The sequence below is a fragment of the Rhamphochromis sp. 'chilingali' genome (assembly GCF_963969265.1).
Source record: "Rhamphochromis sp. 'chilingali' genome assembly, chromosome: 9".
Taxonomy (NCBI): domain Eukaryota; kingdom Metazoa; phylum Chordata; class Actinopteri; order Cichliformes; family Cichlidae; genus Rhamphochromis; species Rhamphochromis sp. 'chilingali'.
The window spans coordinates 21,227,223-21,253,610 of NC_137936.1; the positions used below are offsets into that span (position 1 = coordinate 21,227,223).

Here is a 26,388-nt window from a genome sequence, read left to right on the forward strand (position 1 = left end):
CAATAAAATGCTGGGACTTTTTCCCACCTGTGTCCCCACTCTTTATCGTGGTTGATTCAACTTTTTCCACTTTTTTGTAAAGTCCCTCACATCCATTCCGATAGTTTCAACACTCTCTCCAGGAATTTGCCAACTTATGTGTGTCCTTATATTGATGTTATTCCTTATACTGAGATGATGGTTGTTTTTCTCTCACTGATATATTTAAAAACTGCTGTGAAAAAGTAGTCGAAAGTGAGCAGGATGAATCCAGGTGTGCCAACCTGACGTGTATTTACATTTTTAGGGAGACGCACATCAAGCAACCGCCTGTGTTAAGGTGCATGGTTCAGAGGGGTTTGCACAGAGGCAGTAGGTTACATTGTAGATTTCCCACTGAAGTATAAAACACTAGCAGTGTGACAAACATTACCATTAGCTTTTTTATAAAATGACCACCAGAAACTATAAAAGCAAGGACTGGGTGTGAGTAACTGTGTTTTCATGTCATCCACAGTGATTTAGTGAACCATAAACTCCACTAGTCCAATTTCTCTTCCCTCTCTAAAGATATCCAAGTAAAATGAACTAAAAACTGAAGAATGCTTGTATGGGTGTGAATGTGAATGAGTGTGTTGATCTGTTTATGTGACAGAGTGGGCGCAGTCCTTTATCCAGTGCGTGCTGGGGTAGCCTCCAGCCTGCTCTGAATGGGAAATATTGTGTGTGGAAAATGATTCAACCGCAAAATAATTGTGAATGGTGTAAAATATCTCATTGAGGAAGGATTTGAGTATCCCCATGCCTCCGCATAGGCATTTATTGCTACCCATCACTTACCCATAAACAAAATGTGTGTGAAATAAATCTGACAAATGAGATGAACTCTGAAAATCCTCAGTAAATCACTGCTGCCCCTGATTTTATAATCTTCCCTTCCTCTGTCTTTTCTGGGAGTCTCTTTCCTTTTTGCTTTCTCATGATTTCATATTTGCATTACATAACGTGGAGAGCTCCTCATTAAATTCATTCCTCCAATCTCCTTGTGTTTCTCCTGTTGATCTCTTTGCCTCTTGTTTTCATTTCTTGTTCACTTACTGCTTCATACACACACACACAAAAAGGTGAAAGCCAGAAAGAGGCGCTAGTGATGCCACATGGCCATAGACTGTAATTGGCATCCTGGTGCTCTGACAGCTGCCACACTATTGTAACTGTCTTGGATTCGTGGTCATTGCATAATACCTTAATGAATTATAAATGAAGGCAGCAAAAGGTTGTAGGTTTGGGTTATCGCTTGGAGGTCTGGGCCTCAAAGAACAAGCTGGGAAGGCTGGACTGGGTTTTTTTTTTCCTTAGAGCTTAGGGTCAAAATTGCCTTTCAGTCTGTGAATCTGGATTTCATAAAGATTTTAGTTCAACTTTCCCTGAGAATTATTTGCACTCTAAGAATTTCTAAAAAAAAAAGTGTAATGCTAAAAAAAAAGGGCAGTCTGAAAATGCTTTTAACTAACAGTCTGTCAGCGGAGATGTTCCTGCTCCATTATTCCATAATTTACAATACACTCAGCACTACATGTGGCAGAGTACACATCACAGCTGAGCAGACTTCAGTGTGGATTCAAGCGGAGTTGTCACATTAACCCTCTAAAGCTTGAAACATGAAATAATTTCCAGAAAACATTTTTTTTTTGAGTATGGAGTGTTTATTGAACCTTCTGACAAGTAAAGAAAATAAATAAATATCCATCTGCACACATAAGTTTTCATTTTAATGGCATTTCTTTCCCAATTTATTGCTTTAACATGTGCTGTGCAATTTATTTACGTTTTCAGGTGAAAGAAAATCCCACTGAGGATGATGATGACGTCTCAAAAACTTGTGTATCAAATATCATACAGTAGAAAGGGGTATACTGATAAAATATTTATCAACAATGACTCTACAAGTTTAGTTTTTAATAAAACTCTGCATAAGCTGATATCAGCATATGATAAATGCAGTAAATGCAAAGATTTCATACTATTTTATGCATCTCTTGTATTTATTAATGCATTTCTAAAGCCGTCTGGTATCTGACAACATGTATTAAATCAAGATTAAGCAAAATTGTATCATACTACTAGATAAACAGGAGGAAGAAAGACATAATTTAGTCACTTCACAGTTTAACTATGAGTCACTGGACCTTAACTGTAGTATTGCCCCTCATATTGTAAAGCAGTGACTCACTATTATGCTGGGATTTCTGGTTGAAGAAGAAGCTCTCTAACTTAAACCCACTCATAACATCGAGTTTTGCTGAAGCCTGATCGGACTGCACTCATTTCATTGCACTTCATTATTCAGTTATAGTTATTCACTATTTGAACTGCTGCAAAAAATGAGATATGGGTAGTGATATGACTCACATCTCTCAACGCTGCACTTTTTTCTGCCTCCAGTGGTCAGAATTCTAGTTTAGATGATGTAGAATTGAGTTTGTCATATTCAGCACACATTGATCTCACCATTAGGTATGATTACAGGTGCAATACAGCACCTACAGTAACTATCCTGATCTGGGCAGAAGTACAGTAGTGCTGAGCTAGACAGCATTTTCTGTAGCTGTAGCACTTGCTAACAGGCAGCTGCTTCCTCTGGGTGGAGAAAAAAAAACAACCAATCGGGGAGATCATGTGTGTTAGACACTTCCTCCGGCTGAGCTGGCTGGTTGCCTGCAGGCTCTATGCAGTGAGTGCATACGGCATAAATGCCATAAAATCCTATCCTGATCCAACTCTTCTACAGTCTAGTTTTTTATCTGCCTTTCTGGATCAAATTCTGATTATGCAAAGAGAAGCTTTCAGGCTGTGTTAAAAGTGAAGGAAATTAAAAATCTATTCATCAGTTCACAGATGAAACACTCATCAGAAAACTACCACACATATTATGACAAGCACGACTCTGAGATTGCTAACATGATTTTACAGCACTGCTTTAGTCATCGGGAAGAACTTTAACTCTTCTTCAAATCCCTGCTGCTGCTTTCTGACCACACCTATCTGTTCTTGTAAGAGGCATGGGCTTGAAATTTTCAACCAGATGGGGCAGTAATAGACTACATTTCCCTCTGCTTAACAGTCATTTTTTAATAACAAGATAATGCAGTTTTTAATTATATATTATCTTATTCTTATTGCAACAAAATCTTTAATGAATCTATTGCAATAGCTCAAAATTTGACTGTTGACTGCTTTTAAATGTTTAGCAACCTCTCCACCTGCTTCACAGTATTTCTTTATCTCTTAAGTCAGTCATTCGATCAGTCAGTCATTCAGTAAGTCCGTGTAGACAGAGTAAGTCACAAGCTCAGCAGCACCTTAGCCTACTGCCTGGCTCACTGCCAGTTCCTGGTATAAGGAGCGATCAGGCCGTGGTTTTCACTGTCAATCAGGGAAACTGAGAAGCCGGGTGCAGAGGTGACTCCTGGGGACAGTGAAAAAAGCCAACACAGCGCCATCTAACACTGCACACTTTATCTAATCAGAGACTCGTGTAGAAACTCCTATTTCTATGACAATTATTGTCATTGACATTTTTTTTCAGACACACTGTTAGGATAATCATATAAAGCTCACCAAGGGGGAAAAACACTCTGGAAAAAACAAAGAAAGCAGCTGCAATTTCTTCATGTCTCTGCTTGCCTCATCTCTCCATCTCATTCCTTTCTGCGTCCCCGTTGTTATGAGGCAATCATGTGGATCTTTATGAAATCTGATCTGTATCAGCAAAAAACACACACACACACACACACACACACACACACACACACACACACACACACACACACACACACACACACACACACACACACACACACACAAGCACACTGCACACTGTGTCTCCTCCCCTGCCTCTCTATCAGTTCTCTTTTGCAGTCCTCCATCTTTTTCTCCTGCACTCATCTTCATTTCTCCTTGTTATCTGCATCTCTCACATCCCATCACTCCATCTAATTTTCTTCTTCCAGCTCCATCATCATCTGTGTGTTTATGACGACTCTCTTCAGAGCCAGAAATTCATACACAGCTAGTTTCAAATGAGGGTAAATTTCAGAAAGCTAACTGCCACACTGCCAGGTAAATGTTTGTACCAAAATAGTCGCGTAACAAAGAACTATGCTGAGAGTGTCTACCTCTCATTTACGAGTGCGTGCTTCTGTCTTCTGCTGTCTTGGAGTCTGACACATATACAGACGTTAGAAGATGTAACACTGCATACATCACACAGGTGCACAAAGTTTCCCTGTTTTTCTTCTTCGTGCGTTCGTTGACAGGTGTGAGACATCATGCCGTCCATCATTCCCCGGGAAAGCTGGATAACGAACGCGCTGAGACACATCCAAACTTCAGCTGACAAAGATGCAGATGAAGAAAGCAGCTTTGTCTTAGAGATCACAATGCAGTATCACCATGCGGTATGTACAGCAGCTGAGCACTGCAGTTTGGGGATCGGGACACTTGGAATGCAGTGGTTTATCAATTCCTTGCAAATTGGGCCAAAGACATTGAAATTCCTCCCTATGCCTCGCTCCCCCTTTCTCTCTTTCTCTCTGTCAATTTGTCTCCCAGCCTCTGCTAAACTCAAACACAAGCAGCTCTACAAACAACTACACGAGAACAGTCTCAATAAAACACATCTGTTTTACTCCTGAATGTTACCAAGCAGGGAAACAAAGCTAATGAAAATCCTGAGTCATTGTTGGGGAATCGCTGTTAAATTTCTTTTCATGCATACTATTCAACTTCTCTCACCAGGTATACTGGTGCAGTGTTGGGAATGGCAGGGAGTCATGGTATTAATAAGTATGCGGGAAAGTAGTGCAGAGTGCATAACATTAAATCGTGATCTACAGTAGAGGAAATCGGCATGATATGATGAACGCTTGTGCACTGCAATGCAATACCGTTCCCTTGCAAAGGATTTGTTGCTACCTTTATGAAACTTTTAATAGTCAGTTCCTTTGAGATTTTGCCACAGAGAGCTCTAGACTCCACTCTGCAATACCGTTTGAGTCTACAGTACATCATGTGTCATTATTGTCACTTGAGAGTATTACTGAAAAGCCAAGAGCATTTCGATTTCAAATGTTTCTGTCTGGATGTTTCACACACAGCCAGAAAATTAGCAAGATTTGCTGCGAGGGAAAAGTTTCTGTGGTCTGATAGGCCATGCAACAAATGTGCAATAACAGTGCAAAGTACAATCCTGTTTGATGACAGATTAAATAATCAGTAGAAGGCCTAAAAGAAGTCATTGTTTGCAACACGGAGTCAAAGAATTATACCAAACTGCTGAAAGTGATCTTTCTGCGTGTCCAGTTCTAACAAGGGCACTATTAGGAAAACTGACTAAAGATTCCTGTGCAATTTTTCCATACAGAAAAGACTACTGTAAGATGGACTTTAACTGCAGTAGGTTATGGTGTAATAATTAAAACAGTGTCCCAGATTTAGTGTCTGGCAGTTCTTGTTGCAAAATATTTTGGTATATGCAAAATGCAGCATGAAGTGTCTCAGCTGGATTCCTGACCTAGTTCCCACTGTTTGTCCACTTTAAACCAGTCTATGATTACATCCAAAAGCACAGTGTGGAAAAACAGCCACCCAAACCCTGACATAAGTTTCACAGAATAATTATTTCGTTATTTGAACATACGTGTTCACTAAGGAGCTTTTTGTCTCACTTTCTTATGAAATGATTTACAGTAAATAGGATAAGAGGTTTGCAAAGGAAGGACAATTACTTGAAACACTGTATGTTATACTGTTTATTTTTGTTAAAATTATCTATTTAAAATCATCAGCGCAACATCGAGATGTCCAAATATAACTGTTTGGAAAGACTTACATTATCAAACCTTCTGATCGGTGTTCTCTATATAATGGTGTATGTTTGTCGTGTATGTGCAGTTAGGATCACACGTTTTTGGACAATGACACATTGTTTTGTAATTTAGCCTGTGCACACTGCCACAGTGGATTTAAAATCAGACAATACAAATGTGACTGAAGTGCAGACTTAAAGTTTTAATTCAAGGGGTTTAACATTTTCAGACGCTCAAAAGTAACTGGACAAACAAACATAGCAACCAAATGCTGTTTCGTCCCTTGAGACACTCTGCTAGGCCTTAATTGAATTGAGATCAGGTGACTGACTTGAATATCCCATTTCTTTTTCTTAAGAAACGCTTGGGTTTCTTTTGCGGTATGCTTTGGGTCACTATCCATTTGCACTGTAAAGCACCGTCCAATCAGTTTTGCAGCATTTGGTTTAATCTGAGCAGAGAGTATAGCTCTGTACACTTCAGAGTTCTTCTATCAGCAGTTATATCATCAATAAATACTAGTGCCCTGGTTCCACTGGCAGCCATCCCCACATCATAACATTGCATCATTTTCTTTTCCCATCATTCTGGTACAAGTTAACCTGTGCAAATAATTTTTTCCCCAAACAAAGCAGACACTTTTATATGTTTAAAGTCTAATTTGGCCTTCTTGTTATCAAATAGCTGGTTGTAACCACTGATTTGGCCATTTGTTGTAAAACCCTCTGTATTTGCACTCATGAGGGTGCCTCTTGACTGTAAACTTTGGCAATAATACCCCAACTTCTTCAAGAGTGTTCTTGACTTGTTGTTTTTCTTAACCAGAGGAAGAATTCTGCAATCATCCACTTTAGTTTAGTGGCTGTCAATATATAGAGTGGCCTTTCAGGTGTTTTGGTGTTGCCAAGTTGCCCAGTACATTCAGTCTTTGTAAGAATGTATTGTACACTCCAAGAAGGTCCTGGGTTTGAATCCACTATCTCGCAGGGGACCTTCTGTGTGTCTGCATGTTCTCCCCATCATGTTTGTGTGGGTTCTCGCCACATACTTCCCATGATGCACTGAGGGTTACTGTTTCACTCACGTTTTTTACTCACTATGTGTTTATAGTTTACTCTGCATTTAATCATTAGTTATTATTAATCTCTGGCTCTCTTCCATAGTGTGTCTTAATCTCGTCTTCATCTCCTCACATCAAATAATTGAGGAGATGGCCGCCCCTCCCTGAGCCTAGTCCTGCTGGAGGTTTCTTCCTGGTAAAATTGAGTTTTTCCTTTCCAGTGTCGCCAAAGTGCTTGCTCAAAGGGTGCCTTTATTTTACAAGATTAAGTGTCTTGAAGCAATTGTTGTTGTGATTTGGTGCTATATAACTAAAATTTTATTAAATTAAAAATAGCCTATAGGTCCAAATATGAGTGTGAACGGTTGTCTGTCTCTGTGTGTTAGCCCTGTGACACGCCTGGTAACCTGTCCAGGGTATGTCCTTTGGTAGCCTATGGTAGGTAGGGTAGGCTCCAGCTCCCACCCACAACCCCAAAATGGATAAGCAGATGGACACTCCCGAACTACCAAATCTCTCTCACAGGTTTATTTCAGATTGTCAGCCTCCTTCACTTGCATCAACATCTCTGTTTAGAGAGCTCCAGTGAACATCTAAAAAGTGCAAGTTCAAAACTTGAAAACAACCACACATCGAACAGTCAATACAATACTTTTGTTAAAAACCTAGAATTAAGGCTATAGAATTATATTCAAATATTGAATATTTGATTTAAGAAACACTGCGGTTGTATGCAGAGGAAAAACTACAAAATTTGTGTCATTGTCCAAAAACCTAAATAGTCGACTGTGCATATCATACTGGCTAAATGGTTATTTGAATATTGTGTAAGTGTATGTATTGTATCATGTAGTTTAGGGTGTGACCAAAAGACATGCACTCAATGTTTTTGTTGAAAAACCTGGAAAAACATTTGTTGACTAGTAGGTAGACTCAGAAATAAATTCATTTCAGAACATGTTTTGGTTTTTGGGGGGGTTTTTTTGCTCTGATGTTATTTAGCATCGTCAAACGGAAGAAAATGAATCTCTCATCAAAAGAGAGCAAGACACACAAAGATCAACAGCTTCATGGAAAGAATAATTTAGAAGGATCGAGAGAAAAAAGATCACATTCACTAAAATTAAGTGAATCTTGAAGAGATTCCCCTAAATGGTATTTTCATACATGATTTATCTCCTACTCTAAATCTAACCAAATGACATCTTGATTTCCTACATTAAATTCTTCACAGCTCACCCATGTCAGACAGAAGCAATGCTGTCTTTCACTAAAATGAAACTTTAATAGTGATTCATGAAACATTCTCATTGTGTTACACTTTGCCAGATCTGAATGTCACTGAATCTCTTGTGCCACATCATCCAGAGTTAGAGGGGGATTAGAAAAGTCTAACGCTAAATATCTGAATTAATTTGAGGGGATTAGGAACCGTCCTCTGCCTCCTCTGGGGTATAATGGACTTATCCTTCACTGATATGACCATATCACTGTATTTACATTTATATAACTAATACATTACCCACTCAAAATGTGGCCGTTTCGAAAGGCCAACTGCAGCTTGCAGCTTGAGTGAGTGATGAATTATTTTGTTGACCGAGGAATGAGGCTTGTCAGCAAACACACTGCTGATTCAGGTAGCGTCTAATTATTTATATTGATATTTGACAAAATCTAGATTGTATTTAATGTGTAGGCTAACTTTGCTTTGCAGTTTTCTCTATATTTGCATGTAAATGTGTGTGTATGTGTACTGTGATTATAAACAAAGGCCCTAAATAAGCCAGTGGAACAGAGTTAGCACAGACACACATATAACATTACTGTTTTATCAAAAGGACACAAATAAGCACAGAATTAAACAAAAAACACCCCAAGTGAGCTTGTGAAGCAGAACTGCCAAATTAGGCAGGCGCTGCAGAATAATCAGCTAAAAATATACTTTGAGAACCATGAATGCCCACTAATAATGTCCCTGAAAACATACAGCAACATACAGAGAAAACTATTTTTTCTGCAATGCACCAACATATCAGCCAATCCGATTGCCTGTGTCAGCCTTGCTGACTGTTTATTGGGCAAATAGAATAACATCTGCTAATGGCAAATGTCATCTCACTAAACACTAAGTGCTAATGTGATGAAAATCTGAAAGACCTTAAAACTTTCAAACAGATCGCTTGTGTTTGTGTCATTCCACAAACAAACATGCACTATATCGACTCAAGTACTACGTCTTACACCCATGCCCAGAAGCTGCCGGCGCAGTTTTTGTGCTGATGTTAATGCCAGAGGAAGTTATTGAGTCAGCAGAGTGTTGGTGACTTTTACGCACTATGAGCCTCAACACTCAGCAACCCCGTTCTGTATGTATGTATGTATGTATGTATGTATGTATATATATGTATATATTGTACTATTCTTAGTTAGCATATTGTCTGTCTTGTCTTAATGTTGGTTTAAAATGGAGCACTGTAACAAAAAATAATTTCCCCCAGGGATCAATAAAGTATTCTGATTCTGATTCTGATTCTGATTAAACACTTGGGCTGAGTTGCTGTGGTTCCTGAACGCTTCCACTATGCAATAACACCACTCACAGTTGGTTATGAAATATCTAGGAGGTAAAAAAAAATCATCATGAAGTGATTTGTTTCAACGGTGGCATCATATTACAGTATCATGCTCAAATACATCGAGCTCTCTAGAATGACCCATTGTTTCCCAAATGTTTGTAAAGAAAGACTTCATGGCCCGTTGTTTGCTTTTACACACCCATGGCAATGGCACAGTAAACAGCTGAATTCAAAGATTAAGGGGTGTGACCCAATATTTTTGTCCAAATAGTGCAAGGCCTCAGCTATGGGAAAAATTAAGAATTTTACTCTGCATCTCCACAATTTCTAGCAACAAAAAATGAAAACTATAATAATATTCAACAGTACACATCCTTTCTTCTCCAGCAGTTCTTTCAGTTTGATTCCTTGTTGTTTTCTATGAGATCTTATTAGTCCTCTTTTGTGAAGTGCTTTATATTCTGTGTTTCTGTTACTCACTTCCTGTTTTACTTTGGTAGTCATTTGTCTCTTGTGCCTTGTATTTACTTCCTTGTGTTGTTTTCATCAGTTTCAGCTGTGTCTCGTCACCCTCCTGTGTCCACTTTCCTCGATTACCTGGCCTCAGTTCTTTGTAGCATCATACTGTGTACCTGCCGTGAGTGCGAGAGAGACAGTACACCTGTGTGTTTGTGTTACTCCGACTAAATATATAATCCTCTTGTTTTTGTTACGTGTGTGGGTGTGTGAGGCACCTGTGTTATTCTTTTGGATTTTGGACCATATTTGCCTGTTTCTGGATTCATCATCAGTTTGTTCAGGAGTCTGCATTCAAGCTGCTATACACCATATGACAAATTCACCTTCCGAACAGGAAGCAGACTGGTTGAACTCTATTTAAGAAATATAAACAGTCACACATATGCAGATAGACTCCTTCTTTTATTCCTTTTAGCTCAGCAAAAAACTCAAGTAGCCCTCAGTTTGAAGAACACAGCGCACTTTCTAAAAGTTAAGAAGTAATCACAAGTTTAAGGTCAAACTGGGATCAATACCATACCTGAAACACTCACAACCCACAAAGCTGCCTTCGAGCACGCTTGAAAATTACAGAATGTTTACTTATGACACTATGGACAGCTTGCTCTCCCCGGTTGGTGTTGCTTGAGAAAATTTATTTTCAGCCTTGGGATTAGAACTTTAGAGCATTAAAGTCGATTTAAACAGTCCCATGTCTGACTGAGAAATGTAGTGTTTAACTGTAAGCTTGTGTACAAAAGACGTCCAGCTGTGCACCCAGTATATGTTTTCCTGATCAGTTTGTGGTCTCAGTTTCTAGTTTCAAGGGTAATTGAATTTATGCCTTTTAGAGGGATGTTTTTGTTTTTTTCGTTTGTCAGACATATGACTATCCAAAGAGTATGTAGTGAGCCTCAGTTTTTTAGTCAGCCCTGTGCCTCACTCATTGTGTCCAGTTTCAAAACCAAGATGGCAAAAATTCTCCGTTTGAAGCTAGAAAGTGGGCCTTCACTAACTAACAATGACAATAGCGCGGTAATCTAATCTGTGGTTTTCAGTACACAGTGTCTACGAGGCCAGTCTGCTGTTTGGTGCCTAACAGATGTACAGTGGGTTTCTCTCTTTCTTTTTATACTGAACGTCTGCCTGTTTCATCTGATTACTGAAGCTTTTTGTCTGATCTTGATTGGAAACATTTTATTGTAGAGTCCAAATCGATATTACTGCTTTTGGTTTGGTTGCTAAATCTATCTACTGCAACTGTAAACTGTGGCCACCTACCTGCTATATTTTAAACTCGAATGAGGAGATAGAGTGCTTCTGTGTGGGAGCATTTGTTAAAACTGCTCTTTCAGCTTGTGGGATTGTTGATAAAAAAAGAAAGAAAGAGAAGAACCTCCAAGGCATTTCTGAAACAAAGACTTTAAAGAGTCATTGTTTCATGACTTGTTTGAAGAATGTTTCAGCTCCATGTCAGGGGTGTGTCTTCATCACCAAACTGTATGAAGAAAAAATTTCGTTTTCAAAAGCATCTTAGCATTGTTTTCTGATTTGTTTCTCCATTTTGTTGTTGTTGGGGTATTTTTTTTCTCCCTACGCTGAATTTATGCAGAGATAGATAGTGTCAGTACGAACACTCTGGCTATTACGGTTAATTTATGATGATGCTTTTTTTTCTCCTCCCGTTCTGTCTCCTCCTGCTACGGCACAGCTTTTTCAACCAGCTCTGTCTCTCTCTCTCTTCCTCTCCCTCCTTCTTTCAGCTGTGGCTTCTCAGGACCGGGCCACCGTTGCAGACAGAAGGAGGGTAGGGTCTATAAATAGAAATTGGACCAATTATGAAGCAGATGTTCCCCTGTATGGTGGTGGGAGAACATTGTCAGGGGAGAATGTCTGTGGTATTCTCAGTATCGCTCTCACTGCTCTTGTTCTTTGTTGTTCTAAGGCTGCCTTTAGACCGTCTCATTTCTTGCCTTTCTGGCTTTCTCGTTTTCTCATTTCGGTGCTACCTACGTCACGTCACATGTAAGTCTTAGTTCACGTGCACGATAGCTGGCATGTCTGAATTCGTAGCTATCATGTCTAAATAAAACTTGTCTTCTCAGCTTGACTGACAGCCACGTAACAGATGCGGTCTGTGAGATCCATTTGTCGCTCGCTGTTTACATCCAAATTGCATTACCATCAAGAGGTAGTTTAACACAGCTCTGACGTGCATTGCAACAATTATCTTCACCCCTCAAAGAGTGAAGAGAGATTCTCTTTACAAGATAATGTGGCTTCTTAAAAGAAAATCCAGGCTAGCCCCGCTATTTGAGTCTGTGCTCAAAAATCCAAACATGAAATCATCCACAGCTATCAGGACTTTAATCGGCACTGCCATCTTTCTGTGATTTAATGGGAAATCCTCTTCAATGACAGATTTTTGCTCATATTATCCTGATAATCTGGGGGACTTCAGTGGGTCTCTGTAAACTATTTGCAGACACACATCTCTTGCACAAGAAGTGGTCCTAATAGTGTGTTGTCATCACAGGTCTAATCCTGAAACTACAACGAATGAGAAAATTCTTCAGGTAATTTTTCACACAAAACACCAAATGTTCAAATGAAAACAAGATTATAATCTCAGAAAATCCCAAAACCTTGTTATTATACAGGACAGGATATATGTTTATATACAAATATTTTACTATTAAGAATCAAGAGAATCCCTGTGTGGATTTTGACACAGCCTTGCTATGGCTATCCTTTCTCTGGGCCAGTTCCCATCACTGTAATCGTAATTCCTGTCATCGTCATCTTCTGCATTATCATCACCTTGGTTGTCATCAGTTTCCCTGATGAGTGATAAGGCTGTTTTAGATATGCTGTAGTGAGGCTGAAGCCAAATCCATCCTAAGTAGGTTAAGGGGGTAAATCTTCAGGTCTCCAGAGGCTGGACATTTTCCCTCCCTGTTTCTCTCTCTCTCTGTCAGGATCTGACAAGCACACCAAGCCTGAGCTGAAAAGCACCCACCTCCGCTGTTCTCTTTACTGCCATGCTCTCCTTCACTCCCTGCCATGATCTATTCTTTACTGTCTGTTTCCACTTTGGTCCATGCTTTTTTCTTTCTCATCTTTCCATTTCCCACTGCTTTCTTCTTCCAACGTTTGCAGTCTCCTCTCTTATGCACCCGATGCATACATGTCATCAAGCTTACACACACCCATTGGGCAGTACATTTACATGCACGCATTTATCGTTCAAAAAACCTAAACATTATATTCTGCATCCTAATATTTACTCAGCCTACGGTCGCTCTGATAGCCTGTAGGCCAGCGTAACTGACATTGCTTCTTGGCTTCAATTTGCAACATGACTCAGTGAAGTTGATTTGAAACTTTGTGACAGATGACACAGCCACACTTGACTCACAGTTACAGTGAAGCATGGCCTAATTCAAATTAGGCAAGTGATTTATTTTCAGATGAAGGCAATAGGCTTTCTTAGCTACCTGTTAACAGCGATGAGTGTTTAGACGCATATGAATGATTGCGAATGATGGGGTAATGTGTTGTGCTCCTTTTTTGGGATGATATAAGAATCTGTTCAGATTTTTCAGAAGAGGCTCTGGGCATGATTAGGATGTGCTTGTCAGAAAGGATGGATGTATAATATACAGGCACAATATACTTCACATAAGTGTTATGTAAAGATAGATTAGCTGAATAAACAACAGAGTTTGCTCTAGAGGTAAGAGCCTCTGATTTATTATGGCTAGTAGGGGGTGAGTAATATATTACTATGCACCTTGGAAAAGTGCATGCAACCAGGTCTTTGCAGATGAAAGATTATAAGCCAACCAAACTATTAAATACTCCACCTATCAAGAGAAATCATGGCTGGAGCAGAAGTTCACAGCTCTCAAACAACATGCATCTAATTCACATCTTGACTCCCATTCATTTGGTGCAATTCAACCCATGAGTCAGTCAGAGCCAACTTGATAACAATTGTCATCAACAGCATTACTCATAAATGTCAATGAGAAATAACATTCAAAAGACAAATTAAACCAAATTGTAGCACCTGAATCACCCACTTCAAAAAAAAATGCATACACCACTATGACGTTACAAAGGGTGTAGAGGAAAAGACTGGCAGTGCAGCAGCCAGAGACCATGGCGACAGCTGGTGAAATAGCTGTTGGAAAGTGAGCAGGTACTGAGTTCAATTACTGATAACCCGTAGGAGCAAAGGACGCCAATGACTGACCTCCACTACAGCAACAAGTGAGTCAGTTTGTACACTCACCAGCCACTTTGTTAGGTACACCTGTTCATCATAAAGAGTCAATCACATGGCAGCAACCAATCATGTTTAGGCATGTAGTCAAGACGACCGGCTGAAGTTGAAACTGTTGTTGTCTGATGGATGGGCTGGTCTGGTATGTGAGTGTTTTTGAAACTGGTGATCTCCTGTCAAACAACCATCTCTAGGGTTTACAGAAAATGGTCCAAAAAAGCAAAGGTGGCTGGTTGATGCCATAGGTCAGAGGAGGATGGAAGGAAGGAAACACTAATTCAAACAACAACTCATTACAACCAAGTGCAGTAGATCATCTCTGAACCCACAACATGTTGAACCTTGAACACTTCATGCCACAAAGCTCAACTCATCTCAAACTGCTTTCATGAATATGAAAATGATTTCACTGTACTCAAATCTGCAGCACCTGTGTGATGCTATCATGTGGAACAAAATCTCTGAGGGATGTTTCCATCATCTTGTTGAATCTATGCTATAAAGTGTTAAGACAGGCCTGAAGGCAAAAGAGGATCCAACGTGGTACTAGCAAGGTGTACCTCCTAACGTCCCAGGTAAGTTTATACTGACAGGACTTTAGACGTGCAGTACACATATTTGACTGATGATGAAAATAATACAATCATGTGACAACAAACAAAACCTGATGGTGTTTAGACTTGGTCCTATTTTAAAGCAGATCAAAATTACAAGGAAAATCTTGTGCTCAGTTTGTCAACATTAGAGAGTAACCCTCTTCCTTTTATTCTCTTTAGCTCTGAGGCAGTCTGCAATGCTGTATGCCTGAATTCATTCCAAATATGTTTGTGCAGTCGATTACACGGTTGCATTTTTTAACCTTTTTAGCAGTATTTGAGATGTTTTTGTTTCCGTGCGAATGCACCATGGCAGATGCTCACTACGTTTGTAACTCCCTCACTGACAGTAACCGGGAATCAGATGAATTCACCTTTACTATGTGGCACTGGTCTGCTGTAGTGAAAGATAAAAGAGAACAATCCTTGAAAATAAAAACATCTTGGTGAAGCAGATCCACCTACCTCTGTTAGGTCAGGGTTTGGGTTGAAGCCACACTGGTTGCACACCATGGAGCGGCACTGCGTGCAGGTGTTGATGTTCGGCTTGTCATCCCCAGTGCCCATCAAGTCGGTGGTTTTGCAGACGGGGCACAGTTTGCTGCTGGGCATGGGTGCTATTTGAGGCACAGAGTAAGGGGAGGTGGGGACACTGCCTCGGTCTGGGGACGCAGAAGGGGACCTCCCAGTTCTGCTACTACCGACGTCCACCTGCAGACTCTTCCTGGCCACGTGGCCCTGGCCTTGCTCTCCATGAGGCGCAGCATGCTGTGGGGTGTCATGGGAAGCCAACCTGTCACCTGTCCCATGACCGATCTGGCCGCCTGCTTTAGGTCCTGAGTCTGATGGAGGTGGCCTGACAGAGAGGTAAAGAGAACACAAAACAAGGTGTACATTAGATCTGTGTCCTAAGCTAGGAGTATAACCAGTTTAACAAAGAGACTATTGTTTACTGAGAGCCAACTGAGCATGGAAATATTTCTATTCGTCTAGGGATAGGAAAGGCTTTAGCTCTGAAAAAACTCAAGAAGCTTCTCAGCTATTCTCTCAATTACCCTTTGCAAGGTCAAGACTGAGTTTTACACACTTTATGTACATTTTACACTTTTAAAGTCATACGTTTTAAAAATCCTTTTCAGGTTCGCTTGCTGGAAATGGCTTTATGATCACTATATCAGACTGCACTGAAGCACACATATCCACTGTGTCTGTGACAAATAAAGTCTTTGAGTCCAGTTAACACGCTTATTCTTATAAGCACACATTTGCAAACACCCAGTCCATGCTATTTTTTACTCATGAATGCAAGGCCATCTATTGCATAAACGAGAACACCGAAATAAAAACTCATTACACTCTCTGCTGGAAGTAACTACACGGGGTTACGAGCTTTTTGGTTTTTTTCTTTTGTTAACATGCAGAAACTTTAAGAAAATAACCACAGCAGCCTTTTGGAGTGATTGAAAGTACTGAAAGAAGAATAGTGAACATCATTAAGAGAAACGTGGTGTTTCCGGGTTTAGACTTAGGAAAACAAAGGAACCTAACTTTGTTTTTCTGACCTTTTCTTTTATAATAAATTAGTATATATTTTAAATGCATTGCATTTGACTTTTTCTTAAGTGGGCTTTTATAGCTGTAACAGCTACTGAATATAAATAAGCAGCAGTGCTTCTTCATAAAGGATGCATTTTGGAGTCCTTCAGCTCTGAGATGCATTAGGCGCACATATCATTAAAAGATTGTATTGTGGTTCATGATGTGATAGCAGACCACTCAAAACAGAGGCCAGGAGTAAATCAAATGCTGCCTATTTTATAGTGCCTCTTTCTGTAAAGTGCTTGTCTTTAAAGCTGGTCTGTTCTCGCCTCAGCATTCTGTTTGGGGTGGCACAAAGGTGGCGTATCAGGACTGTAAACTTTGGGTTTTCTTGCACACCCTGGCCTTCAAGCACTGGTGCCAACAGTTAAATAGGAACGGAGGATTTCCACTGTCATAACAACTTAGACCTTGTTTAGTCATGGCCGTCATCTTCAAAGACAGTCGAAGCAGCAGCCCTGGATCCACAGTGAGGGAAGTGTGGCGATAATGGGGAGAATAAAGGAATTAAAATAGAGCATGTTAGCAATTGTGACTCATTGGCAAACACTTGAGTTGCCACAAAACTCTAACCTTGTTCAACTCTCTACAGGAGCTCTGTGTTTACTGCAGTGAGCCCATCGGGAAAATCTTTACTTTTCATCTATCGACTGTGAACTTGAAATTCACACAGTTGCTGACAGTCTATGGCGGACCATCACTTTCAGTCCTTCTGAGGCTACACTCATTCCTTCTCAGACATGGGATATGTAACATTGCTGGCTTCATGAATATTTAAAATGTAGGCATTCGGTGATTCATATGGGTCAGTTTTATGTTAATAATCCTCAGGGAACATTGACAGAGCAGTTACCAGTTTCACACAATATTATGTAGTATGAGCAAGATCTGACACTAAGTAACATATAATGAATTATTTTAACTTTTCTTTGATTAGCAGCTGTAATGCGATAGTTGTTTTGATCACTACAGGAGCCACATTGTGTATGTGGTTATGGGAATAGATCCATACAAACTTGTACATATACAAATGTAGCTTATAAACTACAGTTCACCTGCCTGAAGTGAAGTACATAATGTAATTTGCAGTGAGATCCTGATCAATCCTGTCTCAATGTCAGGGATAATCTCACATAACTAATTAATGAAGTACTGCTGTTGTGCTGTGTGCACAAATGCATGAAACTCTCTCACTCTGAATAAACACAGTACAGTGTTGTGTGCGCCAATCCAATAATGGATTTGACTCCATGCATTCAGACGCGCTATGTTGAAAAGGATACTTAATGTTATCAGGTGTGACTCGGCGTGATTGCCGCCACTGCTGCTGATTTTACGAAGGTAAGCATTCAGACATGAAACCCTCAGATAAATGAACATTTTTTAGTAGCTGATGCGTCTTACCGTTGATCCACTGTGCAGTCTACATTTAAGTCTATGTCAAGGTGTTTTCAGAAAATAATTGCAATTTAAAACACCGAGGCACTAAGTGGAGTCTCTTGTGGTTTATGTAAAGCCTCAGGCACCATGGCTTAATGAGAGTCAAAAGCATAGTTTAAACTTGAGGACACTTTTTCAAAAGATTTCTTCAAATGTTCTCATCCATCAGTAAGTGGTAATCCACTGAGAACAACTTGTGGCTTTGTGGCGAAAGCACTAGAGACTGCTTCACAAAGTGGATAGTAAGGCATTTGTGTGTTGCCAGTCTTTCGTGCTGGGGAGCCCCATGTGAAACTTTAGATCGCGAATAAGCAGAAAGATGATTAGATTGTCTACTCAGCCTTAATCATCCATGTGACAATATCCCAATGTCACATTAATTAAAAATTGAAATGCAAGACAATGAAAATCTCAGAGAAATTTTTTAGTATTACAGGAAACACTATTCCCTGAATTGCCAAGAATTAGATGGGAAAATTTTTACCACTTTCATATGAGAAGAGTAATATAAGTTAACTGCAGAGATAAACATTTAGCATACCTCTGTTTTACTGTGAAAAATCTTATCCCTGTCTAATGTAGCTGAAGGTTTCCCAGCAACGGACAACAGCAAAAAACATGTAGGTGCTGACAACTTTTGGACACGTGACAATCACGCTGACTATGTAGAATAAAGCGAATAAGCCCCTGGTTACACAGGCCATCTGTCCAACACAGGTCATGAGGCAAACATTAGATTTTAGGTTTTTTGCTGGAGGTTGACTGCAATCACTGTGAAAGTGATTGATAAAGCTCCAGTCACACGAGTCTACAGTCCACCCCGTAGCAAACGCCTGTTTCTAGGGGCAAATGTTTGTTCCCCAACTAGTTCCTGAAAACCTCCTTCTGATTGTCATAGGAGTGATGCACTCATCTGCAAATGCTGGTAAGCTCTTCAAGTTGTAGTAAAACTTTAAAAAGTACAACACAAACCAGAAATGGAGAAGCTTTGCCTTCAAAGTAAAAGTTGCGCCTTCTGAAACATGTTGTCTGCAGCACTGAGACACAATTTTTGCTTTGAAGGTGACCCTTCTCCATCTCAGGTTTGCCTCTCACTTTTTGAAGTTATAACACCCTTGGGCTAGTAGTTAGTGAGTATTTTTTAGACAAACATGAAAAACTACACGCAACTGTGACAGTCTGCTAGCATCCATGCATCCATCCTCTTTTGTTTATCCAATTCAGGGTCGTGGGAGGGCTGGAGCCTATCCTAGCTGCCATAGGGTAAGAGGCGGGGTACACCACCACGCCAGTCTGTTGCAGTGCTAGCACCCAAAGCAAACGATTTCATCCAGCAACAGCCAGAAACCTCCAGGAAACACCTGCCAACCAGTTGGGGCGCACACATTTAGCCCTAGAAACCGGTGGTTGTATCACATCCAATATGTCTGACAAATTAAGCAATGTGTGCATGATGTCACATGAGAAATTTGTACTGAAAAAATGCTCATGTTTTTATCATTACCCTCAGACAGAGCTGTTTTTGATATTTTCCCAAGCTTCAGGCTAAGCTAATCTAGCTAGTTACTTTGAGGTCCCTAATACTGACTAAACAGATATGAGTGTGATTTCTTATCTGTAGTACATCCTTTAGGTGCTTGCTAAAACACATGCAGTGGGCATTGACAGACTGGCGATGTAATGCGAGACAGGTGAGACAAAACTAGTCATGCTAATCCTGTCAATACTTTAGCACAGGAGGGTATCCACAAAGACTGAAAGTGCTGTTTGCACAGTGATGGCCATAGACATAGTAATTCAACTTAATCCACTATTAAATATCCAGCATAAGAGTCATGGCTGAGAGCCTTTTTGATCAGCATCTAATGTTCAAGTCGGTTTTCAGTTTAAATACAGAATAACATCAGCTCCCTTTAACATCAAATCAAAGCTTTTTTTTCCAAAATGTAGTAGTCTTGCTGTTTTTGTGCATTTCCATCTTTCCTCCCAGCAAAGTTTCATATAGTCCATGTTTTAACTAACAGTACTCATTGTCCTAATAAAAATCTAATTACTGGCCTATACAATATACCAACCCATTACATTGCTTTGAAAGGGTTTACTGAACAATAAAAACCACTGCAGCTATACAATAAACAGCAGGCATTCATTTATATTTACTTTTATCATTTGGATTAAAAATTGTCTTCGCACTGACATCTGGTGTGCCAATTAGGTCCGTTGGTAGAGGGGTAGTCATCAGACTGATGTGTGCTTAATTTTAGCTGGATAAAGTTTCAGAGTCTATACAGTGGAGATGCTACAGACACAACATTAAAACCACTCAAAGACAAATACTGACCATCTAGTCACACTACACTGCTCTCATAACTCCCAGGTCCCAAGTGTGAACAGTCTGATCCACAGAGACCTCAACTGGCAACTAAGTGCACCCAACAAGATTCCCCAGAGAGCCCATGTCCACGGCAAATCAGGGCTATTTTTACAGGATGATAGTTTAAATACTTGTGATGTAGTGTATGTTTGTATCTGGTTTAGGCTTTCTCTCTGTTGGAAATGAACCTGTAGCTGAGGCTTCTGAATGAATGTGCCTCCCATTTAGCAGTATTTAAAGGTCAGAGTGGAAAGGGTTAGGGTGATGAATGAGATGTGCACATGATTAATGGCATTATTTGATGCGAATGTCCAATTGCATGTTCAGTGTATCAGTAAAATGTAAATCCACCATTAAGTATCTGTTTGTCGAAAAGCATCAACAACTATCGCACTTGTTTTTCAATCAGCGCCGGGTACGTCACATCAAAAAGAAAAAGGAAAGAAAGAAAATGTAACAAGGTTATGTTTATTTCCCAGAAGGAAACACTTACAGCTTCATAATTATCCAGCAGGGCAGATTTAATTCTGTCATTCAATGGCTGCTGGACATTAGACAAGAGTGTTTCTGCGTGTAAGTGAATCATCGGGGTTAAAGAGGAACAAAGCAGGGGTTGGCACACATTTAAGCAATTTCTGCAAAAAAATATATAAAAATAAGAAAAAGTGATTATTAGTTGTTGCCACTAACAACCAGAAAAGATGTCAGACACAGAATGAATGATTTTCAATTAGTTTTTTCAATTGGTCAAACCTGCCAAAAAAGCTGTGACAACAAGATCCAAATCAATGTTATAAAGCGTGTATTACAGCATCTCTGACAACGTTACGTAGCTTTGTTAGAGGGCACAGCACTTCTTGATTTCATTATTTACACCACTTTTCATACTTTAACATCAGACAAGCTTGGCTGCCCCTAAAAAATGATGAGCAGCCAAGTCATAGATGAGGGGAAAGCTTACTCTAGAGCCAACATATTCCCAATCTTGCTGGACAAATGTAAAAGTAGTAGTTGCAGTGATGAAACTTTTAAGTTTATCCTGCAATGCCTCACATCATAAATGTGAAACATGGTTCAGTACATCAAATGGTCTTTCCCAAAAAATCACGCAGAGGTTCCTTCAAAAAGCAACCTCAAAGACAGCACGCAAGCTGTGAGCTACAGCTGTATTGTGTTTTGTGGCGATTGTTACTCTGATGGCAAAACGCATCCAGTGTGTAGTTGTGACTAGACTGGACACAGTGTCTGCGCTGCCAAAATATTCAACGTGGCATCCAAGTTCAGTTTCATCCGCAGAACAGCCTGGAAACACAAAGAAGATGGTACTTGACTTGGATATGTGGTTTTAGCCAGCTTCACGAGTAAAACGTATTTTAAAAAAATCAGTTTAATTGATAAAATAAGTTTCTTCTTTTTTGAAAGTTTGATAATGCCGCTATTCTTTTCCATCTGTGAGTAATTGTGTTAAATAATCGCGATCTCATTATAGACAAAAATAACTGATTGTGATTTTTCGCCATAAAGTAGCAGCGCTGGTAGACATCCATTTTCTGTTTATAACAGTGTCATTAGTAAGGGTGCCAATGAAGAACTGGTTCCAAATAATTAAATCTTTTGCCTCCCAGCTTATCAATTCGTTTAACAATGCTGGCTTGTTTTTCTGACAGCTATGCATTGACTAACAATGATGTCAAACTCATACTGAGTCTTTTTTTTTTTTACTCGGTTACTATAATGTGTTCAGCCACAGAGATAATGTAACAATTGTGCTGATGCTGAAAAACTGTGTAGGACTTCTTATTTCCACAAAGAAACAAATCAGGAATCAATAAGAGAAAAGGTGAAGGCGCTAACCTATAATCAGAATCAAAAACAGTATTGGTAGCAATGATATTCTATAAATGCCCCTCCCTGGTGATAAACAATATGAACTGCTTTGCATTTGGAGTGTGCTCAAAGTCTTTGAATTTGAGTGTATCCATTACTTGTGATTGGTTTCATGCACTCTGCTTGTGTCTGGGTTCGTAAAGTACCAGTATCAATACTCAAACCCGCATTTAATATCAATATCAGTTCTTCACCAGTTGAGTTTTTAGACTGATAATAAGGAGATGCCAAAGCAGCAGGACACTGAGCTCATCGCTGTAAACAGGAACTATTTGGAGCTTGTGTCAGACTGCCTTTCAGTTGTGGTCAATAAGTCAGGATGACTATGCACTTAGTCAAAGCTGTTATGATAAGAGAAGAAGCAGAAGAGTGGCTCCCCTAGCTTCACAGACTCATACAGGGGCTCAGATAGAGTTCTCTAACTGCAGTAAATAAAGTGTAAAACTGTCAGAATTGGTCCCAAAAACCTCCTACGTGGAACTTGCTTTTGAATAAAGCTATATAAAGCATATTATACCCTTACTGATATTAATAGGCAAACCCATAAAATGGTGCACCTCATTTTCATTCAGATGAAAGTCTCCTATCTACAGTCTCAACCCAGGCGTTGTCTCATTATTTCTTAAACACTCACAAGGTCTTTGTAAAGGAATATGTTAAGGCAAGATTCAGACTGAATGTGCAGCCACAATCTTAAAAAGACTGTTTAAATTAGCCATATGATATACTCTCTGTCTCTCTCCCAGCCGATTTCTTATAATGCCTCCCTCGGTCTTTTAGTACACTCAGTCTCTCAGCAGTAGACATCACTTTATGAGATACCTTAGGGTGGATACCAGAGAGAAATCAAGATATAAAAGAATCATGAGGTTACAAGGGAGCTATGAGGATTTAAACCTGTTCCAAAGTGAATAGATGGGATGAACGGTAAATGCTTGGACGAACAGAAACACGAAGAAGACTGGACATTATTAAAAGCGTACGGTGTCCTTTTGCAGACCACACATAAAAAGCCCACTAAAACTCACTGTGGAATAAAAAGAAGTTAAGCAGCAGCGCAATGCAAAAAAAAAAGGCATCAAAAACCAGACGTCTGTTGCACTAAGAAATCAGCACATAGCTTTGAATATCAGGCTAAAATCTATGGAAAGAGACTGTAAGCAGGTGTGGCGAATGTAAGACGCAGCTGTGACTGTGACTGTGCATGTGCATATTCAGGTCTACAACTGCTGAACTGTATAATTAAGGCAACATCAGATCTTGTTGGAAGGGCAATCCCTCCCACACACCCACACAGAAAACACAGACCTGCAGGCTGCTACATGTGATCACACTAATGATTTGTGCTGGCTTTTGGGAAAGGCTAATATTTTATTAGCCGACATTGCTGTCAGTATAAGCCAGCAAGGGGTGGTGGGAGGGTGTTAGGGGGAGTAGGGGTTCATGTAGTGTATGTTCCTGTTAATCTGAAGGTGATGCTGTCACATGAGAAGCTGCCACAACGCCATAACGCGTCTGAACTGAGTGTCTGGGTTTCTTGTGGTGAGATGCGAGCACCACTCTTGAGGAGAGGAAATCACGCTCTTTTTTTTCTCTTCTGTGCAGTACACAGAAAAGTGGAAAAAACAATTTTCACCGGATGCATATTGATTTGAGACTGAGATCTGTTAACTGGGACAGCTGTGGGTTATGCTCTCTGGCACTGCTCTTCCACTGACGCTGGCGATATCTAAGGGTAGCTTTGTCATCCTACAGACGTCTCCTTGCAAGGTGGAGGGTGATTTGTCATGACTCTCTATTTACTAGCACTGATGTCGAGGCATGCTCGGTGGAAATCATCATGTAATGGAAGCGATCGAGCCCTTCAACGTGAGATCCAGTGCACTTTGAATCATTTACAATTATATATATATATATATATATATATATATATATATATATATATATATATATATATATATATATATATATATATATATACTTAACACTGCCTCACTACGTCGCTCATTCATTCATGATACTTGCTGGTGCCTCGGGACAGACACCGTGAAAACGGGCGTAAATTCCTACTTCAGACGTCTGAGAGCATATTTACGTTTTATTGATTGCACATCGAGACCGTTGCATATTAATTTTCTTATTAACAGGGCGGTGCTGCCAAAAAAATTACAAATAAAAAGCATAAATTGGTCTGAAAGGGGGGTGGTGGTAAATTGTGTTGACAGTGATATTGAAATAAATAATTTAGCACCCATTCAAGTCTATCTACACGCAGTCGGTTGATCCTATATCTACGCTGCACATCGTTAGGCTACTAATGTACGCTACACACCACGTTGCCGTGTAGCCTCCCTGATTCCTCTCCACACTTTGGCGGAGAAGCGTCCTAGCTATTGCTGCTACCTGTTAATCCCCGGCCCGGGTCCAGCCCCACTTCCTCCGGCTGGCGCTCCATTGCTGGGCTTGATGAGCTGTCCAGAGTCCGGTGGTGCTGAAATGGAAGCCGGAGCCCCTGCTGCAGGGACGGCGGGGCCGGGCTGTCCCGCCTGTCCCTCCCCTTCCATGCTGGCCTCGTTCCCCATCGCCTCGGGATAGGTCTCGATGGACAGAAACGATGTTGTAGATGGTTCTACAGCTGTGGTGAAAACTCAGATGAAACTCAGCGGTGCTCCCCTTCCGCCATCATCACCTACAATTCAGCATCCCGCACGGAGCACGCGCGCTGACGGAGAGGGTGAGGGAGCGCGCTGACGCAATGGGTGGTGACTTGTGTGGCTCGTACGTGCGCGTGCACGGTGGTCACTTATCTCAAGCGAGCCTCGAGACACCACGGCGCAAATTCCCCTGGCCCGAGACCTCCAGGGCGCATGACTGGAGAGCAGTGAGGCATCCCTGATTCAGAGCACGTCGTTTCCTTTATGGACCGTTTGTTTAGTAACCTAAATGATGGAGACACCAAACAAAGCGAAGTGTGTGTTTGAGATGCCTGACTACTTTTTGAAGTTTCGCTTTTGTGAGCCTGCTGAAAGTCAGAGAAAATAAAATAATACTGAAAGACTTCAAAACATTGTGTCAAAGCAGTTTCCAGCCAATGGTGTGGCTAGAAATAATCCAATAATATTATATTTGCAATCTTAACAGGAGATTTGTAAGACAGACACCCTCTCTTTTAATATTAGCTTTAAAACTTTCAGTACTACCTTAATTATGCTGCAATAGGGCTAGACTACTGGGGGCTTCCCATGATGCACTGAGCGTTTCTTCTTCACTTATCTTTTTTTACTCACTGTGTGTTTATAGACCACTCTACATTTAATCATTATTAATCTATGTCTTCCACAGCCTGTCTTTTGTCCTGTCTTCCTCTCCTCACCCCCAGCCCATCATGGTAGTGGGCTGCCCCTCTCTGAGCCTGGTTCTGTCAGAGGTTTCTTCCGGTTAAAAGTTAGTTTTTCTTTCACACTATTGACATGGCGCTTGCTATTAGTTAGGTCTGATAGTTGGGGTTTCTCTGCATTACTGTCTTTACTTTACAAAATTAAGCACTTTGAGGCAACTGTTGTTGCGATTTGGCACTATATAAATAAAGTACAATCGAATTAGCTTTCTTGCAAGACATAAAGTAAAAAAAATCCTGTTAACGTAATCCATCTTTTTTATTCAGCAAAAAGAATAAAATGATATGGAATCAAGCACTTGTACCTGAAATCAAATGAAACACAGTTAAACCTCTAAAAATAGTTGCACAGATCTTCAGGAAGTCCATAGTCGGCCACAAGTGATTTGGTTATACTTGCAATTTAATTACATTTCTCTAGAGCTAAAGCAATTATTGTCATCCAGCAGACAATTAATCACCAAGCATTTCGGGCTAATGTTTCAAGTCATTTAAGCAAAAAGGCCAACTGTTCCCTGGAGCTTATAACATGTGAACTTGTTTGTTATCTTGGTCTTTTGTGATGTTTGGGATTGTGGTTTGTTGGACACAAAAAGGAAAATGAAAAGATCATTAAAATAATTCATTGTTGCACCTAAAGGAGTAAAAACCAGGGCCAGAGTGCACCTCCATCTCTGTGTTAAGAGATAATAGGGTAATAGCACCATCAGCAAAGAATGATGTCACACAGTGTACTGCAATCATAGCTTTCCTGTTCTGCACTATGGTAGTGCTGCAGTCACTCCTGCATGTTAGTGCATCTCCATCCACTGGCCCTCCTTGCA

At 40.2% G+C, this 26,388-nt stretch overlaps 1 protein-coding gene across 1 annotated transcript in view; it reads right to left on the bottom strand.

The window, feature by feature from the left end:
• Positions 1-24,840, bottom strand: part of bsnb (bassoon (presynaptic cytomatrix protein) b) — a 76,971-nt gene extending 52,131 nt beyond the window's left edge. Inside the window, exons 1-2 of the mRNA XM_080892830.1 lie at positions 24,571-24,840; positions 15,333-15,723 (exon numbers count right to left, since the gene is read on the bottom strand). Coding sequence (XP_080748956.1) covers positions 15,333-15,723; positions 24,571-24,749 — 570 coding nt within the window. The 5' untranslated portion in view covers positions 24,750-24,840. The remainder of the gene's footprint in view (positions 1-15,332; positions 15,724-24,570) is intronic.
• Between the last annotated feature and the right edge of the window lie 1,548 nt (positions 24,841-26,388).